The 27,705-nt window shown below is 37.3% G+C and overlaps 1 protein-coding gene across 6 annotated transcripts in view; it reads left to right on the top strand.

Annotated features, from left to right (window-relative positions):
- Positions 1–27,705, top strand: part of CC2D2B (coiled-coil and C2 domain containing 2B) — a 131,181-nt gene that overhangs the window by 54,700 nt on the left and 48,776 nt on the right. For all 6 annotated transcript variants that reach the window (XM_074233263.1, XM_074233264.1, XM_074233260.1 and 3 more), the window contains 8 exons: positions 6,000–6,088; positions 7,242–7,382; positions 9,165–9,270; positions 9,478–9,596; positions 13,054–13,231; positions 22,336–22,486; positions 22,856–23,003; positions 24,622–24,760. In XM_074233263.1, coding sequence (XP_074089364.1) covers positions 6,000–6,088; positions 7,242–7,382; positions 9,165–9,270; positions 9,478–9,596; positions 13,054–13,231; positions 22,336–22,486; positions 22,856–23,003; positions 24,622–24,760 — 1,071 coding nt within the window. The remainder of the gene's footprint in view (positions 1–5,999; positions 6,089–7,241; positions 7,383–9,164; positions 9,271–9,477; positions 9,597–13,053; positions 13,232–22,335; positions 22,487–22,855; positions 23,004–24,621; positions 24,761–27,705) is intronic.

Here is a 27,705-nt window from a genome sequence, read left to right as displayed (position 1 = left end):
AAGTAAAAAATTGAGGTGAACGATTTTTATACATAAAGAACTTGGTCAAATCTATAATATTATGAGTCATTCCCTATGAACAGGGTATTTTCTAATGAAAAAAATCAAAACTTTTATAGTCATCTGAAAAAATTGCTTTAAAGCAGTAAAACATTTTACATAGTCAGAGTAACAGTTATATAACAATCAATTCTAATTGATTTAGCTCTTCGCAGCAATACAGTGATCCAAGACAATTCCAAAAGCCTCCTGATGGAAAATGTTAGTCACATCTAAGAAAGAGCTGCTGGGATCTGAATACAAATCAAAGTATTCTGTTTTCCCTTTTTTGTTTTTTTCACCCATGCTTTTTTCCTTTTGTTTCTTTTCATAACATGACTAAGAAATATTTTTTTTAAATTTTTTAAATCATTGATTAGACAAATGCAAAATAAAACAATCATGAGCTATCATTTTATACCTACTAGATTGACCAGATGATTGGGGGGAAAGGGACAAATGTTGAAAGGGATATGGAAAAATTGGGACATTTATTGATTGTTGGTGGAATTGTGAACTGATCCAACCATTTTGGAGAGCAATCTGGAATTATTCTCAAAGAGTAAACTGCCAATACTAGGTCTATATCCAAAGATGATTAGGGAAAATGAAAAAGAACCTATATGTTCTAAAATATTTATAGAAGAATAATTTTTATTTATATGTGTATATATACACACATACATATATATGTATGTGTCTATACCTATTTGTATAGCCATCTCTGGGGTGGTGGGGGAGAGAAGGGGAGAAAAGAAACTTGCATCATAACTTTATTATGTACAACTTGATATTCCTTTTAAATATATAACAGATTTGCAGTTTCATGGGCAATCATTTTTTCATTATACTATGTTATAGAAATGCTCATTTTATTCTAAAAATTAAAAATGTGAAAAAATCACTAATAGATTAAATCATAAAATACCATTTCATAACCATCAGATTGGCCAAGATGATAAAAAAAATGACAAATTCTGAAGGGGTTGTAGGAACATAGGCACATTAATATACTGTTAGAAGAGTTGTGAAGTGGTCCAGTCTTTCTTGAAAACAATTTAGAACTATGTTCCCAAATATCATGTCTCTATATTCCATTATTAGGTCTATATCCTAAAGAGATTCAAAGTAGGAAAAGGATCCATATACACAAAAGGAGACTTTTGGGGGAGGTAGAAAAGAATTGTAAAGTGAGGGGATGTTCATAAATTGGGGAATGAATAAGTTGTAGTATATAACCTGCTATAAGAAATGGTTTCAGAAAAGACATATATAAGGAAGACATATAAACTGATGAAAAATTAAATGAGAAGACCAGTAGAACAATTTATACTATAACAATATTGAAAGACTTACTCTTCACACAATTACCAATGACAAAAGGATTTTTTTTTGAAACATACCATCCACCTTCAGATAAAGTTGAAGGACTCAGCAAATTGAAACATAGTTTATTCCCCTTCTTCCTTTTTCCCCCTCCCCTTCCTCCTCTACCTCCTCTTTTTCTCTTGTCTTTCTTTCCTTTCACTCTCTTTGTCCTTTCTTTTAGACAGGACTAAATGCTGGAATTTGTTTTGCATATAGAAACATATTTTAATGGGTTTCATTGTTCTTGCCTTCTCAATGGGTGGGAAAGGAAGAATAGAACTAAGAACTGAAAATAAAATAAAAATTCAATTTTAAAAATGTATATGAGAGAATTAAAACTGAGTAACAGAATGCAATTTTCAGGTGAGGAACAGTTTTGTAGCAGATACCTATTTTGTTCAGATGAGTTCTAATGTAAAAATAATTGCCTATGTCTAAATTGTACATTTCAACAAACTTAAAATCTCTTAACTAGAGGGACATTAACTCTGATTTTTCTCTGAGTGGCTGTGACAAAGTCTTGGAAATGCATTCTTATACCCAAGGGTGTATTTTCTGAATTCCTTATTGCTAGAAAAAAAGTACTTTCAGTCAGTCTTTCAATAGCTGGACTCTTGACAAAGAACAAGGAAGTGATTTTTGCTGACCATAAATAAAATTCTTTAAATCACCAAAAGGAAAGTGTGAAATTGGGTTTTTAGGGTTTTTTTTTTTTTTTTGCAAGGCAGTGGGGTTAAATGGATTTGCCCAAGGCCACACAGCTAGGTAATTATTAAGTGTCTGAGGTTTTATTTGAACTCGGGTATTCCTGACTCAAGGGCTGGTGCTATCCACTGCACCACCTAGCCACCCGGAAATTGTTTTTTATAGATGTTACAAGTTACAGATGAATTGTTAAACTCATTTTCTGATAAAATAGAAGTACCTTCAATTCAATCCTTTGTCCCTGGTTCACAGTAGTCACTTAATATGGTGTTTATTTGACTGATCAGCATTTTTAAAGGATCTTAACATACTGTGAATAACCTAAATAACTGAAATTTCAGTAATTTTGAATTCTTAAAAATTTGGTTTAAATGATAAGAAATTTTTATAATGGAAAAGTCTAGGAACTTAGAGAAAGTGTTGATTTCTGTAGATTTAGGGAGAAAGGATGTTGGGAAGGAAATGCCTCTAAGAAATTAAGACATCAGGGGCTACATTCTGAAATTTATAACAGCAGAAGAAGTCAAACAAATAAGCTATAAGTTGAATGTCACTGCCTGCACCCTACCTAGTAGGTAGGGTCCCTAGAGTTTGTCATCTTTCTTCCTTCAGGATTCTAAGGTTGATGAAAGGAGGCTGCTGCTGATAGCTATCATCACTACTACTACTACTGCAGACTTTTACAGCATTTTTTTCTTCAATTGAAAGTTATGAGGAATGAGATCTTACTTGTTTCAGTCTTCTTTAATGTCCACAGATAACTTAACTATGCTCTCCACCATAGTACATTTCTGGAAGCAGGAATATCACATCTCCCTGTAGGCCCATGTAGTCAATTCTCCTTTCACTTCCTCCATGAAGGAAAATTTAGATATGAAGTGCCAGATTCAGCAACTTTTTAAAAGAATCTTTTTTAAAATCTTTTTTTAAAAAAATATCTTTTATTTTTACCTCCCTTTAATATCTGAATATATTTCTCTTCCCCAATCCCATTTTCCCAGCCTAGCAAGTCATCCTCTTTAAGATCTATGTAAAAGAAACATAAAAAAAAAAAGTTCAGTAAAACTAATCTTTGTGCCTGACAAAAACATAGTCATCTAACTCTGTAAAAAGAAGTGCTTTATCTAATTCTTCTCCAGGGCTAAGTTTATTATAATAATTATAATTATTATAATTACATTATTCAGTTGAGTTTTTTCAACTATAATCATTCAAGTGCTTATGATATGCAACTAAATGTGCCAGGCATTAATCACATGGTCACTTGTAGCATCATGTCTTTTAAATCTGTCAGGTTCTCATGGAAAATGTGGGTAATGGGAAAAAAATAAAACAGAATATACCTCCAAAGAAAGAAGTACCACAGAAAGAAGAGAGGAAAATTTTCCTGATTTCTCTAGTAGTAATATAACAGCAGCTTTACATTATTATTTTATCTTATCCTCACAACAACCTTGTTCTTATATCTCCATTTTGCCAGTGGGGATACTGAGGCGAGCAGAGGTTGTAACTTGCCCACAGTCACAAAACTAATAAGTTGTGGCTAAATAATAATTTAGTAATCATTGCAGCTAAATAAGTAACTTTAAGTTTCTGTAAGTTTCTATAAACTTCAAATTATTTCCACTGCCAAAAGCCTTCCTATAATACTCAAGAAAATGGCTATTATATAATACTTATGTAGTACTTTAAGATTTTGAAAAGCACATTATATATGTGCTTTATAAACAAATAGTTACCACTTAAGATTTTTTTCTGATTTTGAATTGGCACTTAGGATAGAAATTAATTTTGTTTAAAGGAAATTAGAATGAGGAAGACATATGAAGGCAGGGCCCTTTGCACAAACTGTGGGCAAATACCCTGGGATAGTTTCATAAATGTAAAAGAAATGTAAAAGTTTCATAACTGTGAAAGAAAAATTTTAAGAGACAACTTCCCTTCAGAAGGATTGGATAGCTGACAATCACCATTAAGTCAGTTGCTAGCTTCATGCTAATTGATAAGGGAGCCACAGGGGACACAGAAATATGTGAAGATGATAAATACAGATTCAACAATAGTTCCAGATAGCAGTCTGAGGTTGCAGTGATCCAATGTGACTATGGAAATGTCAGAGTATCAGTGACCCTAACTCCAGGATCTATCTAAGCTACTTAATATGCCATTACCACTTCTATAATTTCTTGGTTTGAAGGAGTTTGTATTAAAGAGGGAAGATATTAAAAATTTAATAATAGGAAAAGTATGCCAGGAAGATGGTATGCTTAAAAATTGACAAATGAGGGGTGGCTAGGTGGTGCAGTGGATAAAGCACTGGCCCTGGAGTCAGGAGTACCTGGGTTCAAATCTAGTCTCAGACACTTAATAATTACCTAGCTGTGTGACCTCGGGCAAGCCACTTAACCCCATTTGCCTTGCAAAAAAAAAACCTAAAAAAAATTGACAAATGAGAAAGTTGACTAATATAAAATATTAGTAAGATAAAAGGGACAAAGATAATTAAAAATAGTGAAGTCAGGACAAAAAAGAAATGTTTTTCTTTTGGGTGAGGCTAAAGGGCTAAAGGGACTTTTAGGTATGCTTTTGTCATGGTCATCAAAGGAAAACATCTTGACCGAACCTGAATGGCTGTTGATTTTCTGGTTGTTAAATGGAGTCAGTTCCAACAGTCAGGGTATTATGAGGTTATAGTATTTGTTATGCTGCCAAGAAGAAATGAGTCAAAGTGAGACAATATAAACCAGTCAAGGAAAAAAGATGAAGTCTACGCTAGAGTTAAGGAGTATTAGAAAGAAAACCAAGAAGAAGGTAAAACAGAATACTGATCCTACAGTCAAGACCCAGTTCTAATATTATGTGTGATTTTGGATTAGTCTCTTCTCTCTTTTTGAATGTATAAAATAAGTAGTTTGGACTAGATCATTCCCATCCAGCTAAAATTCTAAAATTCTGTTGTTTCAAAGGTTAGGCAAATTATTTGCTGATAGTACTTTGTGTTCTGGATCCTTTCGATTTTCTAGGAAAATGTGCTAGGAAAATTTCTAGGAAATGCTCTCTCTACATGCATAGCTTGTTGCACATATATTACTGCTTTTCCTGTATATACATTTACACATCACCCACCCCTCCTCATTAACTCCAACAGCCCCATATCCCTTCAGAATCAAAGACACAGTGTATTGGTCGGCATTCAAAGCCCTTCTTAATCTATTCCCCCTCTTACATTTGTAGGCTTCTTACACTTTACTTTTTGACATATGCTCTTCAGTAACACCAACCTCTTAGCCATCCCATCAACAAGATATTCCAGCTCTGTTTGGAACATGTTTTCTAGCTGTGGCCATTCTGTAATGATTTCCCTCTGCTCATCTACTTAACCCTCATCTTCCTTCATGTCCCAACAAAAGTCCCTTCTTTGATGGAAAGACTTCCCCAAGCCATCTTAGCAGCAGCTTCCCCTCTTTTCATATTGTTGTTGTTGTCAGCACAATGCTTGACATATAGGTGGTGCTTAATATATGTTTATTGACATACAGGTAGTGCTTGATACATGCCTATTGAGTGAGTGAGTGACCAACCATAGTGAACTTGGAAGAACATTGAACTTGAACTGCAGATCCCAATTTTGCTACTTACCCTTCTGTATGTTTGATATTGGACAAGCCAATTCTCATGTCTAAAATGGGAAATTTGGACTAGATGATCTTCAAGGGCCCTTCTAGCTCAAGATTTAGGATTCTATTGTTAGGACTCCCATAAATACATGTAAAATGTACATCTTTATGCTTACTACTTCTAACCATGTTGTCATACAGTTTGAAGTGAAGTTACTAGACATGTCTATATATGAAATATACTCAAAACAGTTTTTCTTTTTATTATAGCTTAAAGCACTAACAAAAGTAGCAAGGGATAATGTGAATATTAACCAGCTGACCAAAAAATCTCTGCAAGACTATAATTGGCAAATAAGGTATGCTTTCGGTAACCAAGTCTTAATTATAATAACTACACAAAAATAAAGCCTGGGGGGGGTTATTTAAAAAATATTTGGGATCCAAAATCATGACTTTTTTCCCTTTGTAATACTAGGTGTTATTTTATATATTTGAAAACATCATTGAGATCACCACCAATTAATCCTGTATATATCTTGTACTGTCCTTTGCTTCATGATATCAGGAATTATTTTTTGATATTTTACTTTTTAAGTTACATGTAAAAATAGTTTTCAATATTCATCTTTTTGTAAGTTTTTGTGTTCTGCCTTTTTCTACCTCCCTGCTCTCTCTCCTCCTTCCCCATGACAATGAGAAATCTGATAAAGGTTATACATGTACTATCATGTTAAAGATACTTATTAGTATATAATAAGTATACATATTAGTTATATAACTGCATTTATAAGAAACTTTGAGGTTTACCAGGTAAAAATTATTCAAAGTGATACATGGAGTAGATGAACCTCAAAGCAGAAGAGGCTGAAAAATGATGATAGTACAGGAAGGATCTGGAAGTTGAAGGGGTGAGCAATTATATTTGAGGACATGAGAGTAAGAGCCATTCAACTCTGGAAAGGATAGTCAGGGTTGCAGTTGCAGAGGAGATGTGAGGTATGGGGGATTGAGCTGGCAAGGGGTTAAAGTGAAAGGAGAGGAAGATAGAGAACTAAGTAGATAAAGTGTAAGAGTTTAATAAACAGGCTAACAAAAACAAAAAAAAAATAGTCTCTACTTGAGTTTAATGTCTAATGAGGAATTGGAAAGCATGGCGGGGGGAGGTACCTGATCAAGCATAAGTTAACCCAGAGAGTGAGCCACTAGAGAAGGGAGCAGCATGGCTGAGATTTCTGTTGACATGGCATTTCCAGGAAAGGGCTGGAAGTCATGGGAACAAGTAACTGTGTAGAGGTGAGGCAGAGTGAGCCTGGAGGGAAAATCATGGGGAAAATGTTGTGGTTTTTGAGTTTGTCTCAATAGATGATAATTTTTAAGGATAATAGGATGGGGGAAGTTGATTTGAGGCTTCTATAAGTGTTCCTTCTTCCCTTCTGACATCCTTCCCTTCTGGGAGATTGCTGCTGAGTTGATAAATATGATTAATTATTCTTATTAATATCATTATAGTAATACAAAGCAGCTCTATGACTTGGAACAAAAAAAGGATATTTCTTTACTACATAATATGCTGAGGACATGGAAACAAATTAAGGTTCTTCGCCAACAACAAGGATTTACAAGCACACCTCTAAAGTTGCAGTTTCAAAGGTGAGTGACCATATCCCATTTGCTTTCATAGTTCCAATAAGTACACAGAAGTGACAGAAGATCTACTCAGGTTAGATGTACTCACGATGTCACTGAAGGCAGTGGAGAGAAAAACCCTTGGCATACTCTTTACAGTGATGGAGGCATAGTTGGATCTCTCAACAATTTTCCATCTGTCCTCATTAAGAACTTTTAAGAGGAATGACATTTCCTTTAGAATTTGTCTATGGGGTGGCTAGGTAGCGCAGTGGATAGAGCACCAGCCTTGGAGTCAGGAGTACCTGGGTTCAAATCCAACCTCAGACACTTAATACTTACCTAGCCATGTGGCCTTGGGCAAGCCACTTAACCCCATTGCCTTGAAAAATCTAAAAAAAAAAAAAAAAACTTGTCTATGGCTGTTCTAGAATGAGGGTGTTCAGTCAAGGCACCAGTGAGTCCAAAAGCCTTAATGAAGTATCTGTTATATACCAGTCACTGTGCTGAGCCCTAAAGTAGGCAAAAAGAAGCAAAAGACTGTCTGCTCCCAAGGACCTCGCTGCCACTATGTACAAGCAAGGTGTATAGAGGTTAAGTCAGAGCTGATGTGAGAGGGGAGAAGCTCACTCACATGTAGGATGGCTATTCATTATGTTCATTGTCCTGAACAACTTGTTAAATCTCCAAGTGGTATAGACAGAGTTGTTCAGCCCTCTTTGGGCCTTTGACCACTCCAAGCAAGCAGTCATATCTAAGTATCAAGTGAATAGCTCCGGGTAGATAAGGTGGGAGGATCATTCTAGACACACTTATCTCTACAAATCTCAATTTTAAGGTATTTTCAAACTAATCAAACATCTATTGATGTTTTGATGACTTAAGCTTAATGGTGAGGTGAAACTCCTGGCAACAATGTAAACCAAAGCTATGCTAAGAAATTCAAATTAATCCATCTAGTGAATTACCAGACTAAGGAAGCCATGCCATTAAATATTGTTTCCTGTCTAATATTATTATACAAACTTTTATTATACCTAGTTTTTATGCAATTCCATAATAATTATGCACATCATTAATTATATGTCAATACTAAAGACTTCATCTTCATAGTTTTTTTTCTCACATTAACACAGCTGCCTGCCCCAAATTTAAAAACTTTAGGAGGGGACATTGTTTATATTTAACTTTTTTTTTGGATTATTAACCTTCAATAGCAAAGTTTATCTACTCCTTACATTAGGAGCATTATTAACAATAACTTAGAATTTACATAGCAATTTAAGGTTAGCAAAAAGCTTCGTGTACATTGACCTTCATAATAAACCTGTGAGGTCAGTATTATAGATATTAGTATCCTCATTTTGAGAATGAAAAAACTGAGCTTCTGGGAAATTGATCACAGACAGTTCATAACTGTTAGAGACAGGCCCCAGTTCTCATTTGATTCTAAGTACTCTTCTCATAACTCTGATGTTAAAAGGTCTAAATAGTAAGAAGCAGCCAAGAGTCACCTTATCCAGACTTTGTCCATATTCATTGTGGCACAGTGCAAAGAGGACTGGCCAGAGAGATTTGAATATGAATCCTGACTCTTGACTTTTACTAGCCTTAGGACATGAATTTTCACTAAATCTAAGCTTTCTTTTTGTCTACAAGGATACAGTTTTTTGTAAAATTCCACTAAGATTGTATATTGAAGAACCTTGCAAATCTTATTCATAATTTTTCTTATAATTATTTTATAAATTATTTTTATAAAAGATTTGTAAGTCTCTAAAAACATTATTATTTATGCTCAACTAGGTTAAAAGTAAATATAGTTGATGAACATGAACAAGAAAATACATCAGAAGTGTCTGAAACAGAGGCAAAGTCCAAAGAAGAAAGCTCTAAGAATGGGGAAGAGGAGGTACTCATGATTTAAAATTTTGTTTCACCAGTCAAAATGATTCATTCTTAGCTAGTAGAGGAAAATAATTATTCTTAAAATAAATATTGTAGATTGTAAGAAATGTGATTTTAAATACTTCATTCTTGAATCTAGGAAATTAAAGTCAAAAATCATAATGATAGAAAAACTATATAAATTATGAAAAATTTGTTTACTGATTTTCAGAACCTTTCATATTTAACATCACAATTTGAAGAAACAGAATTAGAAAGAATAAAACAACCCACTTTAATACCACAACTTTCTATGACTGCAGAAGTAACAAACTTGTACAAGTGTTCTGTGTAAGCTAATTTTTGATTATTTTCAACATTTCTTTTATTCTCTATATTTAGGTTATTTTTCCATATCTTATCTACACTTTTATATGTTTTTTTTATGTTCAGACTATCGAAGAATAAAAGAAAAAAAGAAAAAATGGCACTAAATATTCTAGTTAAAAACTCCCTAGCTCTTCTAAAAAAGATCTCTCATAGAAGTTTTTAGTCTATGATAACTTTCCCTTCCTAACTCTTCAACTGTAAATTTACATAAGGTTCATCTACTTAACACTCTACTTACCTAATGTTTTAAAGAGGACAAAGCTGGGTGGCTAGGTGGCGTACTGGATAAAGCACCAGCCTTGGAGTCAGGAGTACCTGGGTTCAAATCCAGTCTCAGACACTTGATGATAACTGCCTAGCTGTGTGACCTTGGGCAAGCCACTTAACCCCATTTGCCTTGCAAAAAAAAAGCCTAAAGAGGACAAAGCAAATTGAAGTCATTGCCCTTGTGGTTTTCAGTAGTTATGAAAGTATAATTATGCTTTCTTTAATTCATTCCTTTCTGATTTCTGGTCTTTTCCCCTTTTCCATTCACTTTACCCTCATAGTTGAGTTGATGGCAAACAATAAACAGAGAAGAGGTTAAACCTAAGCATGAGGGGGACTCTAGAACTGAACTTTCTTTCTTATTCACACCATGATAACTGAGTATAATAAGGCTAAGAGAAGATTGAGGTAAATCAAAACGTGTGGCAAATCACATTCTGTGGTTTCTCTTCTATCCAACTTTCTATCCAATTTTCTATTGCCCCTGTTTTTATATTGAACAAGAAACATAATAGGGACAACTGATAATTCCTAGGGCAGCAAGTGTAAACTTAACCAATTAGAAACTACATTTATCTTGAGACAGACTTTGGGTCCCAGGAAACAGGCCTGGGTAAGCCAAGATTTTGGATTTCCACATAGTACTATCCCAAGTAGCACAGGACGGGGTGGGGGTGGGGGAACATTGCCAGGGATTAAAAACTTAAGACTGGAAAAACAAAGACACTATTTGGACAAATGACTGTGGTGGTACTTGGTCTGACCAAAAAATGTAATAGAAACTCAATAAACTTACTGGTTGCCAAGAACAAACTAAGAAGAATTGAGAGAAAAGTAATACCTTTAGCTGACACTGATGAAAGTAGAAAGTAGCAGATACTGAGAGCAGAGATGCTGCATAAGTGACTTCCCCCCTCCTCTTTGATCTGACCTCTTTCCAGTGCCAGGGAGACCACAGCTCTAGACTGAAGAAGAGTCACAGCAAGCGGCTCCATAGCACCAGCATGGCAAAACTCTGAATTCTGGGACAGGGCTGACAAACCTGTAACTCTGTGCAGCATTTCTTTGCATTGCCAGAGAACTAAGGGACAAAAATCAGGACAGGATATTGGGAAAGGACACTGCATGGGGCAGGGGATGAGGGTGGGGAGGATGGAGATGTCTGTGTAGATTCCAGCCAGGGCTAGTTCTGTCTACCCAAAAGTCACAGATGAGAGGAGGCTGAGATACTGAGATCTAATCCTCAAGGAAACTACCATTAGAGGGGAGAGAGCTAGGAAGTGAACAATAGGGGAAATCAAGGTGATGTGGGGTATAGAAGAATATTACCAAAGATCTCAAGAAGGAACTGAAAGACCTTTGAACATAAGCAGATAAATCAACAGAAAAAAGAAAATATACAATGTAAAATATATAACACCACAAGAAAATATATCCTCCAAATCTAGTAAACCAGTTCAGGTTTCTGTTAATGAATACTGCAAACCAAACATTTAGTGAGACAGAAGACCCTGTGGAATGTGAGGAGGACATGTTTCAAAAGAGAAATGAGAATTATGAAAGCATAGTTTAGGACTTGGATGACAAAAATAGAATAGAAAAGTTAGCATTTGCCATAGTAAGTGTCACCAAAGAAACCAAACAGTAATTTTTTTTAGGTTTTTGAAAGGTAAATGGGGTTAAGTGGCTTGCCCAAGGCCACACAGCTAGAATTATTGAAGGAGATTAAATCTTAAAATTTGATTTAGGTCAAATGGAAAAAGCAGTCCAAAAGATCACTGAGGAGAATACCTTAAAAAGTAGAATTGGCCAGCTGGAAAAGGACTTTAAAAAACACTGTATAGAATGGAGCTAAGGGAAGTTGATAACTTTGTGAGAAATCAAACTATAAACAAAACCAAAAAAAAATATGAAAAAACTGACCTGCAAAAATAAATCCAGGAGAAATAATCTAAGAATTATGAGGCTACCTGAAAGTCATGACCAAAAAAGAGTCTAGACTTCATCTTTCAAGAAATTCTCCAGGAAAATTTCCCTGCTATCCTAGAAGCAAAGGGTAAAATAGAAATTGAGGGAATCCATCAATCACCTCCTGAAAGAGATCTCAAAAATAAAAACTCCCAGCGGGGCGGCTAGGTGGCGTAGTGGATAAAGCACTGGCCTTGGAGTCAGGAGTACCTGGGTTCAAATCTGGTCTCAGACAATAATTACCTAGCCATGTGGCCTTGGGCAAGCCACTTAACCCCACAATTCAAATATCATGAAGCCACAGTCAGGATTATCCAAGATTTAGTAGCATCTACATTAAGGGCTCATAGGCAAAAGAACTTGGATTACAACCAAGAATCAACTACCCAGCAAAACTGAACAACATCTTTCAGGGGAAAAGAGGGATATTCAATGAAATAAGAAACTTTCAAAATTCACTGTTGAAATGACCAGAGCTTGACAAAGTTTTATCTTCAAGTTTAGGACTCGGGCAAAACAGAGTGTGTGAACAAGAAGGGTAAATTGAGGGATTTAATGATGTTGAATTGCTTGTATTCCAACATGGGAAGAAGATACTAATAACTCATATGAACAGTCTCATTTATTAGTGCAGTTAGAAGAGGCATATATAGACAAGACACAGGAAGGAGCTGAATATAATGGCATAATATAGTATAAAGATGGAGTCAATATGTGAAAAAAGAAATGTAGTGGGAAGAAGAGAGAGTTGAAATGGGCCAAATTATTTCACATAAGAGGCAAGAAAAAGCTTTTGCACTGGAGTGAAAGTGGGGAAAGTGGGGGAGTGAGTGAGCCTTCATTCTCATCAGAAGTGATGAGAGGAAATAACATCAACTGAGTATAGAAATCTGTATTGTCCTAGAGGAAAATAGAAGAGGAAAGGGATGAGAGAAAGGGAACACGGAGCAGGAGGATGTAGGCGATAGGAATCAATAAAACCTGATTTACTTTTATAACATAAATTGAGATCAGCCTCCTTTTGATTTGATTGAAATGAAGTTTTATGTACCATAGTAGGAAGATTGAAATATGCATTAGGTAGAATGTATGTCCCAGAGACTGGGACATAACCTAAATCTTTTTTGCATTCATTTTGTTTTCCTAGGGTGATTTAAATGTTTGTTTACTTTTAAATTCTTAGGCATGAACAAAGGAGGAGAACCAGAGTTCAAAAGCTTAAATATTTTATTAAAATATTTTACAATGATAAACAGGTTTCTTGTACTTCAGCATCTCCCCTACAGCAGGATTTTAAAATCATGTTTCAGCAGATTTTCAATATTCAACTAATAAACTGGCCTGAAACTATTCGCTTAGAGGTAAGCCATTACAATTTCTTCAACACTTTACTTTTTACAAATATATTTTTAAAATAATTCCCTATTCTTACTCTTGATAATCTTGTATAATGTTAATTTTTAAAAATGCAATTTGATTTTGATCAGTGAATATAACTGTGGTATAAAAGATTTATTAAGTCTTTTATAAAATGAGATAATATATGTAAAACAATATATAAATGTTAACTATATTTTAGTTGTATATGAAAAAAACTATTGAATATGAAACTATTGTATATGAAAAAACTGATCTGATCAGCAGTTGGAAATAATTCCTCATACTACCTGTAAACCACTTCATTTATGCTATGATTCAGTTATCATTCAGTCACAACTGAGGAGGAAGGATATTGTTTAATGTGTGAAGGCAAATACTATAACAATTATAAATGAAGTAAAGTCTACCCCAACCATGGCTGCAAACTTCAGTTTTTGCCAGGGTAAGAAAATAAGCAAGGAATGGGTAAGAATGGAGGTTGAATGGGAAGGACTGATGATTAGACTGGGATCAGACCTTAAATTGGGCCAGAAGGAGAAGGAAGAATAAAAGATTCAAGGAACTTATCATAAACAGAAATAAAAATATTTCTTTGAATCCCTCTACTTTGCTTTTAAAGTTTCAATCACTCTATTAAATCAGATACTAGCTTTATTTTCCTTATTATAACTTTCTCTCATTATCCCAGAAGATCCCGCTAATCATTAATAATCCCAGGATTGTTGATAATCCAAATCTTTTCTGTAAAGAGTATAATGTATGCAGTGGCATGCAAACCATTTTTTTTAAACCTCAACTTGTTAAGCAGTTTTTTAATGACACAATTTGTGGTAGGAAGGTAGGCATGATGGATGCTTATTCATTCTTCAGCCAACATTATATCAAGCATCTCTTCACTTACATAGAATGAAAGATCCTTGAGGGGTTGAGGATAGAGGAGAAAGTTGACTGTATCTCTCTGATATATAGCACATAGCCTGAGGAGGCTGTTAGTAAATCTTTATTAAATGAATGACTGAAGTGATTGAATGGCAAGTACGATTTCTCTTAAAGGGAGAGGGAAACTAGAAACAGTATCTGGATGCAAATATATATAAATGGCTAGTATAGGTTTAAAAAAACAATGAATTTTAATAAGTTCCATTTAGTATAGGTGTAAGGTAGATAGATAGATAGATAGATAGATAGATAGATAGATAGATAGATAGATAGTTATTGAACAGACATATTTTCCAAAATTCATTTTTTTGCACTTTGAAGCCAGTAACAACAATGTACACTAAAATAGCACCTTACATAATTGCTCACTTTATTTTCTTGATAATATTATGTGGTTCATTTCATATAGTATCTTCATTTTAAAGAAGAGGAAACTGAGGCATAAAAAATAAAGTGATTTGCCCCAAGTCACTAATCAGTAATGCCTAAAACCAAGTCTGCTCGGAGAACTATCCCGAGCCATCACCTGGATACATACCTTTTCCCGGTCTTCGGAAGTCACGGACCCTCCTTGGGGACGGAGGGCAATAAACTGGACAGAACACCCGGTTGCAGTCTAACAAGCAGGTCTTTATTGGTTACATTTGCAGCGAATATGGCCCCGCTGCTTGCTACATCTCGAATCTCCTACTTCGGTCCACGTCCCTCTTATATACTCTCCCTAAGTCCTCCTCCTTCGTGGGCGAGCCCTTTGCAGGGCCAGTCCTGTTTAAGGTGATTCGATACCATTCCTCGCAATATCTCGCTTAGATTACGTGGCAGAGTCCACACCCAGGCGTCTCACACTAACCGCCAGCTCCACCCCCAGCACTCCAGGTGGGATTTACACCCTTAACCAGTCCCCTTCCTTGTTTTAAACAGGAGGGTCATGAGGGGTACAATGTACAAGGGACATGGTATCTGCCTTGATGTTGATCAGCCTTCAGTAGGGACACCAAAAGCCATAGCAAGCAGGGGCCAAAAATACAAAGAAGAAATAATATGACAAAAGGACCTAGTAAACTGAATAACCATTGCAAGAATTGTAAATGCTTGAGATAATGAGCAACGTTAAAGGCAGCAGTCTGATGACTCGAAAAATCGGTCGAAGTATTTCTCAGTTCTTGAAGTAGTAAAGCCAATTGATGAATGTCTGATGAAGCATTATAAGATAACAGTGCACCTTGTAATGCAACCTGTATCTGAAGCCATGAACCAACAAAGGTGGGGTTGGTGAGATTCACCTGTAATAGAGTGACACATAATGGTTTATATCTGTAATGACAAGGAATTTGGGTTATCAACTCATGGTAAGCAAGCTCATCCCCGATGTGAATTACTACAGGAGCCAAAGCATCTATTTCCTTTTGAAGTGACCAGTTTATACGATTTTGGGTGGTCCACATGGATGACTGCTGGACCAAAAAGTTTTACAATACAGATGTCAGATGTCCCTGTTGTTGGTAAAGATCCTGAATTTGGAATTCTTCATAAACTGAGAAGGCAAAGTTCACAATATTGAAAGCAAGATCAGCCACTTCTTTTGCAATAGTAATGGGGGAAGATTCCCACTAAGTTCAACCCACAACTTGTCCATAGGATGTTGTGCCCATGGTTGTTTAGCTTTCACCAGTACAAGTTGATATTTTTGGCATTTCAGGATAAATATTACACAATCACGATACCGAAGAGTCAAAGTGTTGCTGAGTGTGGCATTAGGACAAGAAATGTGGTAAGGTTGAAGACTTGCATGTTGTTGATCATGTTTTTTCAATAGATTTGTTTTGGGGATGACAAAGGAGGAAAGCATAGTTGGGAGGTGCACGAGTCTCAGCTGCGAATTGATAACAACTTATCATTACCTCCTTGAGTGTCATGGCAGGTCGAATTCAAATTGCCAAAAATAGCTTGCCATGTCACAAATGTAAAGTCTGAGCAGGATGTACTTTGATTACAGGGGAATATATGGATGGAAGCATTTATTGGTGCAAACAGCAGACCCAATCACCACAAATGTGGATGAGCAGTGACCAGGGGAAAAGTAACTGGTGCAGGAGCTGCTATTTGTTTGTATTTTTTCATGGAGGAGATATGATCCCAAAATCGCAGGTGCACAGAGGAATCATATATTGTAGGGCCACATGTTGGAACCCCAGTAGAACAAGCATGCACCGGAACCCAGGTATCCCCATCTCCTTCGGGTCAGGCAGAGAAGGACACTACCATTATGATAAGAGGCAAACTGTGTACATCTGTGATGTATCTTGGCTGCAATTTAGGGAATGTGGGATGGATAACATAGTTATGTTTAGGCAAGTGTTTCTTTAGGTCTGGTGTATGATGAAAAAGGAATGAGAAAAATTTTGCTAATTTGATACATGCCTTATCCAAGCTTGTATTGTCTGGGAGTGTGGTGTCTGTATAAAGGCATATCGGTGGATTGGAAGCATATATTGTAAAGTTTTAGTTGTCAGTTTCCTGTATGTTCTGAATGTCTTCTTAAGTTTCCCCTACTAACTTGGTGGCATTCCCTATTATAGGTGTTGTGTCATGCCATCCTAAAGCTTTAAGAGCTGGCAGGTCTACCACCAGCCCCCAAAAGCATGCACCTTGCTGATCTTCCTGCACTCTTTGTGACTCAGTAAGGTTGTACCATCTACTGTTGAGAGCTTGTGTCCCAGGTAGCAGACTCAGGACAAGGAGGGCAAGAGCTAGGGCCTTCATTTTCTTTTCTTTCCTTGGGGGTCACTGTCCTCTCTGTCCCCATCTTTTCCTTATTTTCTTCTTCTCTGAGGTCTCTGACCCATTTGGTTGGTGCCCAAACTGGTTCTTCCTTTTCCTTACATCCAGACCTAGATCTGGTTGAATACAAAGATACCCTTGTCACTTTATAATTACCGAGCCCGGGCCATGCCACTGGCTGTCTGGGCTCCTCCAAAGTACTCAGTTACCTATTGGACAGGGAACGGGAGGGCTAGTTGCATGTGTATGGAGTATGTGTGAAGTTCCTACAAAATAGCATAAAGCTGGGGAGGTACCATCTCTCAATTGAAGAAAATTCATGATATATACAACCTGTGCTAATTGTGTATGTGTAAGGCAGCCATGACAACTGACTCCCCCTTTTTGTTTAATGAGGAGGGTCTTGAGTGTATGGTTGGCATTTTCAACTATGGTCTGGCCGGTGGGATTGTATAAAATGCCAGTACTACATAACATGGAAATATACTGACAAAAAACTGCAAAGGCCTTAGAAGAATATGCAGGGCCATTGTCTATTTTAATGGCTGTAGGAACTCCACAAGTGGAAAAACAGGATAAAAGATGTGCTATAACATGGAGAGCTTCCTCACCAGGTTGAATTGGCACCATGACAAAATTGGAGAAAGTTTCTACGGAGCTGTGAATAAGAGTTTTTCCATAGTGGGTAACATCCATCTGCCATTAAGCATTAGGACAGTTTCCTCAAGGATTGATCGCATGATCAATAGGTGGGGGACGAAATGGAGCATAGCCAAGGCATCGTTTCACTATGTCCCTGGCTTGATCTTTAGTAATACCATAAAGATGACAAAGAGAATGAGCTGAGAGATGGTACTTAGTATGTGCATGATGGGCTTCCGAAAGTAAAGGGCATAGCAATGCTTAATCTACTGTATTATTGCCACTATAGATGGGACCAACAGCAGAAACATGGGAATGGACATGCAACACACACACACACACACACACACACACACAGGACAATGAGGAGAGAGGAGATGATTTTGGAGGTCCGCCAACAGAGAAGCAAGGATTGATAAAAGCAGTAGGGAGTTCTTGAAGTCCTATAGAGACTGTTGGTGATAAGATTAACAGGCACATTAGCAAGATAAAGCAAGAGCATGAGCAAAAGCAAGGAGTTCATTTTTCTGGGCAGAGGTATACTCAGTTGTAAAAACTCATACTTGTTTTTGTGGGACTTAGAAGGCCACCCATTTATTTTTAGTGGCATCCATGAACACATTTGGTCGTTAACAGGGGTAGAGGAGATAATTCGTGGTGGGGGATGTAACGGAAGGCTGTCTCATCCACGAAGCGTTGGGGGTAGGGGAAGATTAGCAACATCACATGGAGTAGGGCAGCCCACTCGGGGATAGAATCAGCAAAGTAGCAGGGAGCATCTTCAGAAGCACTAATATTTAAGACAGGATATCTTCCGAACATACAAAGAAAAATGATCAGACATGGCTAGGAATAATTTTGCCAGCATTGTGAATTTACAAGGAATGCTTCTTTTACTCTTCTGGAAATATTGCCATTCTATGACACCTTGCTTTTGGTAGAGACAACCAATATGCGACCTTTGATTTAAAATGGTGGTGAATATGGGTTGCTCAGGATCAAATTGAACTATAGACTTATGACATCTGGAGAGGATCTGTGCCATTGCCTCCTTTGCTTGTGAGGTCCAATATGGAGGGAGGTTAATGTGGAATCTCCTTTCAGGATATCATAAAGAGGATACATCAGATCATCAGGAATAGGAATTGTAGAGTGTATCCATTGTATAGAGCCAAGCAGTTTTTGGAAGTCATTAAGGGTCCTACATTTCTCTAAATTCACCTCTGGGGGTGTTCTAGATGCCTGTCCTTCACTAAGGGTGTGACTAAGGTATTGATAAGGGCTGGTTTCTTGTATCTTATGAGGAGCTACTTGAAGCCCATAATTTACTCAAAGAAAGGAGCATTTCTTTTGTTAACTCCTCTAGCTCCGAGGGGTGTTTAGTAGCCATGAGAATATCGTCCATATAATGGATTATGATAGCCTTGGGATATTTACTGCGCAGTGGCTGAATGATGGCTGCAACATATGCCTGGCACATTGTTGGGCTGTTGGCCATTCCCTGAGGTAATACAGTAAATTGATACCTGGTTGATGGGCTTTGAAAATTTTGTGATGGTATCGTGAAAGCAAATTTATCTCTATCCTCAGGGTGGGTGAAGGGGAATACTATAAAAACAATCTTGGATATCTATTATCTTTATGATAAAGGCAGGAGAAGGAAGACCCGTCTGTAGCGGGCCCATAGGAACCACTGCCCATAAGTCAATAAGCATTCTCCAAGTGCCGGCTTCCTTTTTTATTACAAATACAGGAGAATTATATGGGCTGGTGGTAGGCTCAATTCTGTGTTGTAACAATAATTCCTTAACTATATCTTTTAATTCGGTGAGCTTCTCTGTAGAAAGGGGCCTCCGTTCCACCCACACAGGGTTATCACCCCTCCAAGTAATCTTGCTCACCATCACAGTAGCCCCTAGGATGTTCAGGGTGGGAAGATACAATTGTTAACTGATGTAACAAATCTCTACCATCTCTCCCTTCCCCTCCCTGCTCTTGCTCCACCCTCCATGTGGCTACTTCCTCCTTCCCCGTCTCCATATTTAGTGTGTTTCTTATAACTTCTTATAACTTTCTTATAAGTTCTGCCCAAGGGTAAATCGGAGAAGGAGGTGGAGTAGGGAAATCACAATTCTCATCCTCAGAAGATTCTCCTAAGGATTCTCCCACTTGAGTGCCAATTGCTTCTCTCCCACAGGGACGAGAAGCCCCCTGTAGCATAAAAGAAGGCCTGGTCACTGATTCCAGGACATGTCTCATGGAAAGAAGCCATCTGCCACACAACTACCTCCCAATTTTCTCTTGTAATCCCTGAATGTTCTAACAACAGGGAGACCTCCCATACCTTATTTACAAATTCACGACACTGCTTCAGATGTGGCTTAAATTGATGCCGCTTGCCTAATTTATATAACTGACAAGCTAGAACTGCCTTTTCTTTGGGTTTGATCAGGGGAAAACCATGCCCTTGCCCTATTTCTATGTCTCAGATTGTTCTGAGGCTGTCCAGCTCTTCCCCCTTTTAAGGGAGGCCAGGCGGAGATTCCCTGGGTCCCTATTTGGGTGCCAGCTTCTCAGGGACGTATCCCGAGCCATCGCCTGGATACATACATACCTCTTCCTGGACATCTGGACCCTCTTTGGGGACGGAGGGCAATAAACTGGACAGAACACCTGGTTGCAGTCTAACAAGCAGGTCTTTATTGGTTACATTTGCAGCAAATATGACCCCGCTGCTTGCTACATCTCCTACTTCCACCCGTGTCGCTCTTATATACACTCCCTAAGTCCTCCTACTGCATGGGTGAGCCCGTTGCGGAGCCAATCCTGTTTAAGGTGCAGCCTCGATACCACTCCTCGAGATATCTCATTTAGATCGTCCACACCCAGGTGTCTCATGCAAATAGCCCGCAACACCCCCAGGACTCCAGGTGGGATTACACCCTTAACACAAGTCCAGTGGTGTTTATTTTTTTCTATGTACCATACAGAAATTATTTCAGCTTCAGGTAAATAAATGTAATAGTATACTGCTTTTGTAAACATTTAGAGTGTTCTGAAGCAATACTCTTCTTATACTCTCTCTTTTTTTTGTGTATGATCATAAGGCATTGTAGAAAGAGCCCTTGACTAGGAACCAGGATACCAGAGTTCTGATTGCAGTACTGTCAAAAACTAGCTGTGAGACCTTGACCAACTCACTTTACCTTTTGGGGATCTCAGTTTCCTTACTTATTAGGGTTTGGTCTTGACCACTTGTTCTCAGAGTGGAGCATGGGGTCCTTTTCAAGAGATCAATGAGGTCAAAACTATTATCACAGTATTTTAATTTAAAATACAGTAAATAGCCATAGCTATAACTCACACAAACGAAAACTCTTTGGGTCTTCAATGTGAATTTTTTTTAGAAAGCTTTTATTTTGGATTTTATAGTTTTTCCCCATATCTTGCTTTCCCTCCCCCACCCCCCACAGAAAGTCTGTTCTTTACATTGTTTCCATAGTATACACTGATCTAAGTTGAATGACTTGAGAGAGAAATCATATCCTTAAGGAAGAAAAATAAAGTACAAGAGATAGCAAAATTACATAATAAGATAATGGATTTTTTTTTTTAAATTAAAGGTAATAGTCTTCAGTCTTTGTTCAAACTCCACAATTCTTTCTCTGGATATAGATGGTATTCTCCATCCCAGATATCCCAAAGTCATGCCTGATTGTTGCACTGATGAAATGAGCAAGTCCATTAAGATTGATCATCACCCCCATGTTTCTGTTAGGGTGTACAATGCTCATCTCACTCAGCATAAGTTCATGCAAATCCTTCCAGGGTTTCCTGCATTCCCATCCCTCCTGGTTTTTAATAGTACAATGGTGTTCCATAACATAGATGTACTACAATTTGTTCAGCCATTCCCCCATTGAAGGACATTCACTTAATTTCCAATTCTTTGCTACCACAAACAGGGCTGCAATGAATATTTTTGTACAAGTGATGTTTTTACCCTTTTTTGTCATCTCTGCAGGATATAGACCCAGTAGTGGTATTGCTGGATCAAAGGTTATACACATTTTTGTTGTCCTTTGGGTGTAATTCCAAATTGCTTTCCAGAAAGGTCCACCAACAATGCATTACTGTCCTAGATTTCTCACATCCCTTCCAACATTGATCATTGTCTTTTCTGGTCATATTGGCCAGTCTGAGAGATGTGAGGTGGTACCTCAGAGATGCTTTAATTTGCATTTCTCCAATAAGTGATTAGAGTAATTTTTCCTATAACTATGGATCACTTTGATTTCTTCAGCTTTAAAATGCCTTTGCATATCCTTTGACCATTTTTCAATTGGGGAATGGCTTGTTTTTTTTTTAAATTTGACTCAGTTCTCCGTATATTTTAGAAATGAGTCCTTTGTCAGAAATACTAGTTGTAAAAATTATTTACCAATTTACACCATTTCTTTTGATCTTGATTACAGTGGTTTTGTCCATGTAAAAGCCTTTTGATTTAATGTAATCAAAATTGTCTAGGTTTTTTTTCAATGATGTTCTCCCTCTCTTCCTTGGTCATAAATTCAATGTGAATTTTTAAAAGTGTAAAGGTTCCCAAGGCCAAAAAGTTTGAGAACCTCTGGTCTAGAAGATCTGAAGTTTTGTCCAGTTCTTTGTTAGGATTCCAGCTATAAATTACTTGTTTCCAGTGTGATTTCATTTGTCTTATATTTAGATTTATGAAATAAGTAAAAGGACAAGCTTATTGACCAAAATATATCTGCCTATACCCAGCAACACTGAACTGAAAAGCAAAGCTGTTTTGGAGCAGGCAGAGTTTAGCTGTGATAAGCTAGTCGTACCTGCATGTGGAGAAGTAGGAAGCAGTGAGTTATTTGCAAATTGCATTTTCATTTCGTATTTTTAAGCTGCTGTGGCCATAACTTTTTAAGATCCTCTGCTAAATTCTTGAGGTATTGTGATATGTGTTGATGGAGGGAGTATTGGTACCAATGAAACTGCAGAGCAACTTTTCTAACCTGTGTCCAAGTGTTTCCCTCTCCTTCATGCTCCCAGTGTGAAACCCTCACAGCAGAGAAGCATGTCCTTAGTTCAGTTCCTTAATTCTAGATGTGTAAAGTTTTCATTCCCAAATGTAAGCACTAAATGCCTTTCTTTTGTTATTTTAAACTGTAGAAATTTTTAATTGAGAAATAACTTTTTTCCCACTTTGCTCTCCTTTTTTTGACATACAGATGTGCCTTTTCTTCTTGATGTGAATGGAAAAGAAGAACTTTGCCTACTGACATCTGGAAAACTAAGCTATTCTTTATCATGGGCATTAGATGAAAATGGCATCCCTTTAACACCTGTGTCTCAGTCACTAAGTTCTGTCTGCCACAGGTTATAAGATTTTATGTTAGAAAAGTAACATCACTTTTCAATTGTGATTTCATAAAACTTGTGTCTGTATTCAGGCAACACTTCATCTCAGGCAGGAACAGATTGCTTGGTTTTCTAATCTTCAGTAAGGAATCCCTTCCAGCCTCTCTGGAACAACTCAAAGCATGAATTATTCTCAAATGGTAGCCATGAAATTTATTGAGGCATCTATCATCTCTCATGCCTTACTTTATACTGACAAGATCTTTTTTCCAGTCTGAACTTCAAACAGTATTGAGTAAAAGCTATATTTAGAAGAAAGAAGAAATGGGTATTCTAAGTGAAGATGATGGATCCTTTTACATGGTTATATGTAGATAATAGGGCAATGATTTCTGCAAATTGTTACATAAAAGAAGTGTTTTGGGAATGCACAAAGATGCATTCATTGTGTTAGCAGTTATCATTTGGGACAGGCTAAACTGTCAGAGGAATGCCCATGGTACTTTGAGCAGTGGTAAAGATAATAGGATTTTGGGGTGAGACAACCTGGGTTTGAATCCATGGGCAAATCATGTAATCTCATCAAATCCCAATTTTCTCATGGGGATAGTGATACCTATCCCTGTGACTATTAAAGGTATCACTATTCTTCCTGTTACTCAGGTTCCCATAGTTATAATTCCTATCAGAGTTTACAAATATAATATGAGAGATAGTAAATTCTCTCATTAAATAATGAAAAAGAAAATCTCTGAAAACAAGTGGCTTTACTGTGCTTTGGTGGCAGTATCCACAAGATGGAGATGTTCCCTTGTTAAATTAGATCCTTTTTGTTCTTGTCTTTTCATTTGATGCCAAGGGGCATGGGAGAGGAAAATCTCTAGCTAGCATGCTGCTGGGCTCTGTCTTTGGTCTTATTCTTCTTCATATTTTTATCAAGATCCAATGAAAACATAGCTTTGTATATTTATCAAGTCTATTTTAGTGCACCTTAATTATGTTTAAGTAAATATTTTGAGAAAGTCTATTTAAAGTAGTAATATTCTATTGTGGAAGTTATCTGAACTTGGAACCAGTGGCCTAGGTTTCTAATCTAACTTGGACGTTCACTAACTCAGTGACCCTGGACAAACCCCTTAACCTCTTTGAACCTGAAATATAGGTATCATTCCTATAATGACTACAACACTGGTACATTGGGAGGAAAACAAAAAATAAATGTGCTCTAGAAATGTGACCTAGATGACTTCCCCCTGTACCTATCCCAAGATCTCGAATAGAGTACTCAACTATATGTTTTGAGTCTGTGTGGTAGGGTGGAAAGAATATCCCATCTCTGATGATGATTATTAACATTTTGATCATGGGTGAGACACTCTTTCTGAGACTTAGTTTCCTCATCTGTAAAATAGGTATAATGATGCCTGTAGCACCACCTTCAGAAGGTTGTTGTGAGAATCAAAGATGTGTATATGTGTGTATCTGTAATTTTATAGACTTTAAGGTAGTTAATGTAGGGTATTGATATAAAATATTGATATAAAATAATAAACTAATTATATTATTAGCACTACATATATGTGACAAAATTACAGGAAACAAACGTGATGCATATTATGTTTCTCCTATATGGTAGCGTGTTAAGAAATGTGGATGCAAGAGGTGTTCCTGGAATTCCATGGCTCATTAATACTCAGAAGCTCTTTGAATGGGCAGATGAAGTCAGAATTGATCCAAATGACCCAGACTACTCAGATTTGATGGAATTCATAATGGTAAGTCTTAGCAAATATAAAGCTATATGGAAATATTCCAGTGGCCTGTCCGGGAATAGTATATATTCCTGAATTTTAAAGTAAACCCATCTATCACCATGTCAAATAATATATAATAGTAACTTACACTTGACTTAAAACCAGAAATTTTAATTCTAATTCCTGCTCCTAATTCCTAAAAACTATCTAGCTTTAACCAAGTCACATCACCTCAGTGAATCTGTTTCCTTATTGATAAAATGAAGCGATCAAACTAGATAGAATGACTTCTAAGGACCCTTCATGAACTTTATGAACCCCATGATAGAATGAATTATGCATTTATTAATCTCCTACCATATACTAAGCTTAGGGTTACAAAGACTAAAAAGGCATCCTTCACCTCAAAAGAGAACACATGCAGAGGAGAGGTAACTAAGGAATTTGTCTGGGAAGCTACCAGAATAATGGTGGACAATCAATTGACAAAGGACAGTCAATTGTCATACCTTTGCCCCTTCCAAAGACAGTGGTAAATAGTGATGTGATTATTCTTCCCAGATCAAGATCTTATCATCACAAGAAAAGTGACAAGATATTTCAAGATGTTTCTTGTGGATGGATATGAAGAATCAATTGTAAAAATGTGATCTGTGGCAATATGCACCTTGCCTATCCTCATTCTTGGGGACTAGGAGTAGAATAAAAGCTTTTAGCCTGCAGGAAGAGCTATAGCTGGACCACTTAAGTAACAGGGAGGATGACTACCAGTTGCCAGTGGTGATTGAATTATTTGATAAACCTGTATAATGAGGAATGTATCTGATATGGTTATTAATTTGTGAGTTTTTTTAAGTCAAACTGTCAGTAAGCATTATTAAGTTCTTTTTATGTTCCAGATGGTAGTGTGATACAAAGAAAAGCAAAAATAGTTTGGGTCTCAAGAAGCTTACAATCTAATAAGGGGAAATAACATGCAAACAACTATGTACAAAGAAAAATATATCAACTGGAGTTAATCTCAGGAGGCCTGAGAAAGGCTTCTTGCAAAAGGTGGTTAGGACTTTATTTTTTTTTTCAGCTGCAACTTTTTTTCAATCAGGGAAATCAGGAAGGTAGAGGTAAAAAAGAAAATTCCGTATCTGTAGGACAGGTTTTATATGAGGACTAGCATGCAGACCAGAGACAATAGATCCTAGAGCATGTAGAAGGGAGTAAAGTATAAGAAGGGGTGATAGGAAGGGGCCAGGTGATAAAAAGTTTAAAAAAAAACACAGAATCTTATATTTCATCCTGGTAGCAATAAGGAGCCACTAAAGTTGATTGAATAGAAGTGACCTGATCAGACCTGTTCTCACTTCAGGAAGTTTACTTTGTACCAAAGTGAAAGATTGACTGGACTAGGGAGAGATACAAGGTTTAAAAGACAAATATGGGGGGGGGCGGCGCTAGGTGGCGCAGCTAGGTGGCACAGTGGATAGAGCACTGGCTCTGGAGTCAGGAATACCTGAGTTCAAATCCGGCCTCCGACATAATAATTACCTAGCTGTGTGGCCTCGGGCAAACCGTTTAACCCCATTTGACTATATGGAGTAAGGATCCCTTTCACGAAATTACCTCCCTCACCCAACTTCCTGTTACCTGGAACCTAAATAACATGGCAGCAGAAGGTCCAATAGCCTTGATTCACATAAAGATGAGAAAGGTGACTTCACTGTCTTTGGATCATGAGGTTCTGGTGACAGAGATAGAATTGTTGGAGCCACGGGTGATTAAAAGTTGAACTTAAATCAAGAAAGCTGTGAAGGGACAGATTAACCTTCCCACAGTACTTAGAGCAAAACTGTTTGTCAAGGGATATTGTAACAGCTGTCAGTTATTTTGCTAAGATAAATAAAATAGCTGCTCCCCTAACCTGCAATGCAAAAAATGCCACGATCATCATAGGAGCATGTGTGGTGTCATTAACTGGCTCTTAATAAGAAAACAGTTACCACCTTGTGATAGATGATTATAAAGTGCTGTAACAATGGTGATTAAGTTGTTTTTGGAAAATGAAGCTCAGGGAAATCCAGGTAAACTTCTGGGTCTCAGAAAAAGCACAGCTGGTGTTTTGAGATGTTTTCTCTGATGTGGTTGCATTTCTCAGGATTTTCCTAGGGCACTGACAAAGAAATAGGTAAAGGGAGGATACATTTTGCAGGTCTGTAGTTCTTTCCTTGGTGTCCTGTATTCTACAACTGCATTTGATTCTCACCACCATTCTTCTCCAGTAGAATCCAGTGGATTCATCCCTGATTAGAAAACTGACTTGTTCTGGCACAAGTCATTTCCCAAATCAGGGAGAAATCTGAAGGCCTTCCAATAGAGCCCACAGGACATTTCTGATACAGCTATTTTCTAAGATTATGGCCTGTGTTTGAGAGTCCCAGATATAATAAATACTATCCTTACTTTTCCATCTCTGTCTTTCCTATAAGGAGTATATGGGCAACTGGGTGGCACAGTGGATAGTGCATTGGCCTTGGAGTCAGGAGATGAGTTCAAATCTGATCTCAGACATTTAACACTTACTGGCTGTGTGACCTTGGGCAGGTCACTTAACCCTGCTTGTCTCACATCCAGAGCCATCTCCAGTCGTTCTGATTCATATCTACTCACTGGACCCAGATGGCTCTGGAGGAGAAAGTGAGGCTGGGGACTTATTAGCACAGTTTCCCCCTCACTCAAATCGGATTCATGTGCTGTCATAGTGTCACCTCCCAGATGTCACGGTCTTCTTTGAAAATGATGGACAAGGGGCGGCTAGGTGGCATAGTGGATAAAGCACCGGCCCTGGAGTCAGGAGTACCTGGGTTCAAATCCGGTCTCAGACACTTAATAATTACCTAGCTGTGTGGCCTTGGGCAAGCCTCTTAACCCCATTTGCCTTGCAAAAACCTAAAAAAAAAATGGAAAAATGGAAA

This window comes from Macrotis lagotis, chromosome 4 (assembly GCF_037893015.1).
Source record: "Macrotis lagotis isolate mMagLag1 chromosome 4, bilby.v1.9.chrom.fasta, whole genome shotgun sequence".
In the NCBI taxonomy this organism is placed as follows: Eukaryota; Metazoa; Chordata; class Mammalia; order Peramelemorphia; family Peramelidae; genus Macrotis; species Macrotis lagotis.
The sequence above is the reverse complement of the archived record's forward strand: the minus strand, read 5'-3'. Positions and strand labels throughout refer to the sequence as shown.